At 44.0% G+C, this 7,071-nt stretch overlaps 1 protein-coding gene across 1 annotated transcript; it reads right to left on the bottom strand.

Annotated features, from left to right (window-relative positions):
- Nucleotides 1-2,304: 2,304 nt before the first annotated feature.
- Nucleotides 2,305-2,922, bottom strand: LOC149827354 (uncharacterized). Its single transcript, XM_090018496.1, has one exon. The coding sequence runs from the start codon at nt 2,920-2,922 to the stop codon at nt 2,305-2,307; it is 618 nt and encodes a 205-aa protein (XP_089874622.1).
- Between the last annotated feature and the right edge of the window lie 4,149 nt (nt 2,923-7,071).

The raw sequence follows: 7,071 nt of genomic DNA, 5'->3' as shown, positions 1-7,071 counted from the left end.
ATCGATATGAAAGCTTGATGACTTCATAAATTTTATGAGAATCAAAGCAAGAAAACATGGATGAATCACAACACATGTGGTCGGTTGCACCCGTATCAAGAATCCAAATTTGAGAGGAAAAGGTTATAGAGTTTAATTGAGATTTACGTGTCATATTCGCTATCAAAGACATTTTATTTGACAACATAAGAGAGATAAGATGTGAATATTGCTCCATGGTTAGCTAAGGTACTATGTTGCTCATCGAGCTTTCTCCTCTTTGTGAAACATTGACTCTAGGAGGATAACCATGCAACTCATAGCATTTTTCCTTCATGTGACCAAGTTTTTCCACAAACCTCCAGATCCAGAAGGTAAGACCAACACTGGAGCAGTGTCAAACACTTCTTTATCTCTTGAAAACTTTGCTCACATCTATCATTTCACTCAAACTTTACGTCCTTCTTTGTGAGCTTTGTCATAGGAGCTGCCAACAAGGAAAATCCTTCTACGAATCGTCGGTAGTACCCAGCTAATCCCAAAAAGCTGCGAATCTCAATAGGATTCTTGGGTCTAGACCAATTGGTGATTGTTTCAATCTTTGTAGGGTCTACCATAATCCTGTCTTTAGAAACAATGTGTCCAAGGAAGGACACTTGTTCCAACCAAAAAGTACACTTAGAGAATTTGGCATAGAGCTGATGTTCTCTAAGTGTCTGCAACACTATCCTTAGATGTTCTTCATGTTGCTCCTTCGAGGTAGAGTATATGAGGATGTCATCGACAAATACCACCACGAACTTATTCAAATAGGGTCTGAAGACTCTATTCATCATATCCATGAAAGCAGCTGGTGCGTTAGTTAGACCAAAAAGCATGACCAAGAATTTGTAATGGCCATATCTTGATCTGGATGCTGTCTTAGCCACATCTTCTTTCTTGATCCTCAGCTGATGATAAGCCGATCTCAAATCTAACTTTGAGAAGCATGCCGCTCCTTGCAGTTGATCAAACAAATCATCAATTCTCGGCAATGGGTATTTATTCTTTATGGTTACTGCATTCAATTGACGATAGTCAATACACATACACAGTGATCCGTCTTTCTTCTTCACGTACAAAATTGGCGCACCCCAAGGAGATACTAAAGGTCGAATAAATCCTTTCTTCAATAACTCCTGTATTTGCTTCTTGAGTTCTTTAAGTTTCGCTGGTCTCATCCGATAGGGACCCTTCGAAATGGGTGTTGTTTCCGAAACTAGATCGATTTGAAATTCAATCTCATGGTCAGGAGGAAGACCAAGTAGATCTTCTGGAAAAACATCGTCATATTCCCGAACTATGTCTATATCTGATATTGAGAGATATTCTTTCTCTTCAGTTTTCATATAAGCCAGGAATCACATGCATCCCTTTTCAATATATATTGGCCTTTAAACAAGATATAATAGTTGGCTTAGGTAACTTTCTAACACCCTGGTATGTGAAAGTTGGAGTATGGGGTATTTGAAAACTGACACACTTTCTTCTATAATCGATAGTGGCATGATGGTCCGACAACCAATCCATGCCCAGAACAACATTTAGATCTTTGAAGTCGAGTTGCAACAAGTTCACAGGCAACTCACAATATTCGATTTTTACAACGCAATTAGGATACACAGTATCCACAATGGTGGTTGCTCCTATAGGTGTCTCTATTAAGTAAGATACACTCAATAAAAAAGGTGCCACTGGCAACCATTTTCCAAATGCTGAAGAAGTGAAACTATGTGTGGCTTCTGAGTCGAATAATACACGAGCAAGAACACTAGAAATAAGAAGTGTACCTTCAACCAATTCAGGGTTGGCAAGAGCTTCTTGAAGAGCAGTTGCATAGGCGTGTCCTCGTACTCCTGGCTTCGGCTTCGGTGGGGCGTTGTTTCTTCGATCAGGTTGTGGGCAATCATTGGCATAATGACCCATCTGCTAGCAGTTGAAACATTTCACGTTCCTCAAGTCACATTTACCTTCGTGCCTCTGGAGACCACAAGTCTTACAAGCGTTATCCGACTGAACCGACTTCTGGAACCTTTGCTGCTTGGCTTGTTGATTGCTTGCATACTTGACTTGCTTACCCTGATTTTGACCAGGGTTTTGTCCTCCAAAATGCCTCTTGTTGTCCCGCTGAAATCTTCCTTTAGAATGAAACTTTCTTCGAGAGGATTCTGCCATATTGCCACCACTGTGTTGGGTCTTCTCTTCCGTCTTGGCATTTTCTTTTGCTTGCGGCTTCTCTGTTGTCCGCATCTCCCAAAACTTGTACCTAGAGGCATAGTCTACGAGTCAGTTGTATTTCTTTATTTGCTGTAGCCCGACCAACCTCAAAATTTCGGGCCTCAAACCCCTTTCGAACCTCCTACACTTTTTCTTCTCGTTTGCCACCAAGGACTTGGCAAAACGAGAGAGAGAGTTGAAACAAGCCGTATATTGAGTGACCATCATGTCACCCTGCTTCAACTTCCTGAATTCTTCTTCCTTTTCCACTCTTTGACACTTTGGGAAGAATTGCCTGTAAAATCTTCTCACGAATGTGGACCATGGCAAGTATGTATCTGGTTCCAAGGTGTCCCTGATGGACCTCCACCAGTGCTCTGCATCGCTGGTCAGATTGGATACAGCTATCCATACCCTCTGATCCTCTGGACATTGGATGACATTCAATGCCTTCTCAACTTGCATCAGCCAATTCTCTGCCACAACACCGTCAGGAGTACCATCGAAGAGCCGAGGCTGCATGTTCTTGAACCTCTCCGCCCATGAGGTGATACCAGAAATCACCGTCTTTGGTTGACTTTGTTGGGCTCGGGTTGTTTGTAGAAGCTCATACAATCTGCGATTGGTAGTATACTCTGGCGGTATCCTCGTACTTTGACTCATTGAGGATCCAGGTGAGATCTCCATACTTTCTTCTCTACCTTCTCGGGGAGTATATTTCTCTGGCGTGTGAGTTGCCGCGTGGCTTCCTGGACTTGTGCCCCTTCTGTAGTAGGGGATGATGAGGGTGTCCTTCGCGATGGTCCGCCAAGAAGCTCCCTTTCTCGCCTAGCTGCTACCGTGTCTTTTGAAAGATAAGATGTTCCTCTTCGAGTGGTCATTTGTACTGCAGAAAAATTATCACTTAACATCATATGGTTCATCGGATTCGTACAAGATTTTATCACATCTCATGCAACATATATAAAATTATTCATTTTATTTATTCGAAAAGTCTCATACACGTACGAGAATCATTATAAGCAAACAAAAGAAAGAACAATGCAATTCAAATAATGCGACTCTACTAAGCAAACTAGCTAATCTTAATCATTCTTCAATCTATCCGAAGCAGGGCCTGTTCCTTGTACTCCCTTGAGTCTGAGTCTTAGGAGGAGCGTTCAGGTCGTACTAAGGCGAAGCAGGAATGTACGTTGGTGAAGAAGATGTGTGGGTAAGTCTGGCAGGAGTGTATGTAGGTGAGGCAAGATCATCACTCGGGTCTTCATCCTCGCCTTCCTCTCCTGAATTTCCCGAAATCGCTTGCCCTTGCCCAAACCCTTGGTCACCTTGGTTGGCTCCCGCTGCCTGTTGAGCTGCTTCAACAGCCTGAAATGCCGCTCTCCGAGCTTCTTCAGCCAGAAGCTCGTGGAATGGAGGTGGAACCCTCGCATTTCCACCCTGCATGGCGGCCGCATATCTAGCTCGTGACTTATGTCGTCCCCGCGCGCTGGCCATACGAGACCCTCCCCGAGGCACAAAGTTTGTGTTCGGAGATGCTCTTCTCCCGATGCCTCCTCGAGCCGCCATCCGATTTTCCCTCATTCGCCCACGTGCAGACCTCGCTCTCTGACAATTGCATTGGTGATTCCTCCTTCCGTAAGGTGGTGGATGTTGCCCCTGGGTAGGGTAGGGGTAGTTCTGATGGTAAGAGTCATGATCTACGAGTATGATGTAGATCAGAGGAGGTTGTGGTGTCAACTCTCTAACCACTTGAGTCATGCTTGTGATGACTCTGGTAACCATTGTCATTGCGACGAAGAATTCCTCTCTTTCTACCATGGGAGGCTTAGCAGAGTCTTGAGCCCGTGGAACTTCTTTGTTTCCTTGTTTGTTAGTCATTCCTAAATATGCAATAATTTAATCACTAACATGTCTTATTCGAGCAGAGACTTACATCTTGTCATTGAATCTTGTTATGAATGATGAATTCTTTTTCTGTGTAAACCTGACTTTGATACCACTTTATAACACCCCGATCTGGGACCTCAGGAGTCTGAGTTCGGTTGATATTACTTCCCAGAGGGAAGAGTGCAAAGCTTACACAGAGAAAACATGGCTAAAAAATAACTTTTCATTTTATTTCCATAATCAACTTTTTCTTACAATGTTCATCATTCATAACAGAATAAAAACAATTACAATTTATTTAATGACAAGAAAATGAAATTATACCAAATGCTCTGCTGAAACTGCTCACACTCTGACTGATACTAATGCCTGGAACCTACAGTTGTAATTAAACAAAAATGGGGGTGAGTCTACAACCCAGTAAGAAATAATTATAAGTAAATAAACAATCAATTTACAATTTTAGTGGGCTCTAATCCCCTAATCTTAATTTAGTTCTCGATACACTACACATGTTTGTATATTTTAATTACCCCCATTATCATTCTCAAATACTCTCTCTCTCTCAACCATCACTAGGGTGACTATACTGGTAATAGTCATCTATGGGCGTAGCAACCCTGTAGAACACCCAATTCTACATGTTGACCAAACAATAAACCATACACTCCCAGTGGTCCCCGGACCATCAGACACTGCAGTAAACCACCACGGGGACCCCACTGGTAGCTAGCCGAGAGGTCAAGCTCTCAATCTCGGTATGGTTCATGCTACATTTTATCCATGTTGGTTATTAACCATCCATGGTCCTCCAAAGTCCCAAACTAGTGTGAGTGAAATCCTAAGTCATAACTAAGTTCACATATTGAACAATATTCTCAAATTCATAGTTCACTCATTCTCTCACGAGTGGTGTCATAACTAATCACAACACTCTCATTCTTAATCTCATGATGACATTATGACTCACACCTCTCTCACTTAGCACACAATGATGTAGTGTCCCTACATCATTAAATCACCGGCGGCCCACTCTCCATGGTGGCTGCACTCTAGCCACGAACCAGGTAACCCTTGCCACAGGTCGCCACTTCCGGAATTTAAGAGGTACTGCATGCTGAACTCTAAATATTCATTCATACCACATGAATGAACTAAATGAGACTCTAATCTAAAAATAAATCTCATCACAATGCATGATATTAATGATCAATTAGACATGCAATCACAAACACAATCACTTTCTATCATGCATAACATATCAAGACTAACATGCATATCACCATAAACATGTATATAAATTAACTCATAATGTCAAGCATGAAATTTATGCATGTCATGATCTCACTCAACGTTATCATGTTAATCACATAACATCTATAACACTACGCTAACAAGCAACGTGAAAAGGTTTATTCACATCTAAAGTTACTTATAGCATCCCTTACCTCAAGTGTGAATCTGTGATCTCTCCGAAGTCGGGCCTCATGAAGCTCTAACAATGTGATCTGGTTACATAAGATAGTCATATTAATGCATAAAACTTTTTATGTTATAATAAAATTACCAACATACCCCTTCCCGAATTTGCTCGAGAAACCACGATTTTTTCATTCTTAGTTTGACTGAAATTCATGAACCAATGGATTCCCCTCCTCAATACAAATCCAACGCACCAAACTTCACTTGATTCTGAGTTTGGAGTGCGAAGATATGTCCATTTTACTAAAATGGATCTCAAGTATCCAATCGGATATCTTGGTACATTTCGGATTTCAGTACTTTTGTTTGATCCGATCCATATCCATTCCTGATATGGCCTGATCCAAATCGATTTGGGGCATCCAATCTGGAACCAGAACAGTCTGATTGGATCCGAACCAGATCCATTCTATTCTAATTGGATCCAAAATAGTTTGACTGGATCCAAGACAGATTGACTGGATCTGGACCTGCTTGACTGGATCCTGAACAGTCTGACTGGATCCAGATCTGCCTGACTGAGTCCAAGATAATCTAACTGGGTCCAGACCTGCCTGACTGGGTCTAGATCCGAGACTGATCCAGTCAGATCTGGACCCGATCAATCTAGATTAGGACCTGTCTAGATCGAACTGGGTCCAGACTGAAAACCCAGATCCAGATGTGACTGGTCCGGTTCAGACCTTGGTTCAAACTGGATTGGTTCAGACCCGATTTGGTCTGAACCGGTTCTACTTGAACCAGAGTTAACCGTACCGGTTTGGCTTGAACCGGTTTGACCCGAACTGGTTTGGCTTGAACCAGTTCGACCCTAACCGGTTTGGCTTGAACCGGTTTGACCCGAACCGGTTTGGCCTGAACCGGTTTGATCAGAACCGGTTCACCCAATACCTGACCCGGTTCGGTCTGGGTGCGACCCGGACCGACCTGGTTCGGTCTGGGTCGCACGCAGGCCGAACCGGCCTTTTTTTTTTTTAAAGAACTCGGTCTGGGCGCGACCCAGACCGGTGGGCTCGGTCTGGGTCGCACCCAGACCAACCTAGTTTGGTCCCCGGTTCAGTCCGGGTGCCTGGACCGAACCGGTCCCCCGATTAAAAAGGGCGGAAGGGGCTGTGCCCCTTCCGATCTCAGGTGCAGGGGGTCGGCCCCTGCCGACCCTCTCTCTGCACCCACAAGCCTAGGCCGGCCTCCGGGGTCGGCCAATGGTGTCGACCGGTCGCCGGGGCCGGCCGTCGGAGTCGGCCGCCATAGGGGCCGGCCGACCCGTCTCTCTCTTTCTCTGTCGATTTTTTTTTCTTTTTCTGAAACTCGCCGGCCGCCATGGCTGTCGGCCTTCTTTGCTCATACAAAAAGAAGCATGAAGAAGAAGATAAAGAAGGAGAAGGGGAGGAAGGCGCTCACCTTGCCGCCGTTGTTGCCGTTGTCGTCGTTAGAAACCGGTAAGCGTCTCCTCTCTCTCGCGCT

This window comes from Nuphar pumila, chromosome 10, assembly GCF_984573655.1.
Source record: "Nuphar pumila chromosome 10, dmNupPumi1.hap1.1, whole genome shotgun sequence".
Taxonomy (NCBI): domain Eukaryota; kingdom Viridiplantae; phylum Streptophyta; class Magnoliopsida; order Nymphaeales; family Nymphaeaceae; genus Nuphar; species Nuphar pumila.
This window is presented reverse-complemented; position numbering and strand designations above follow the sequence as displayed.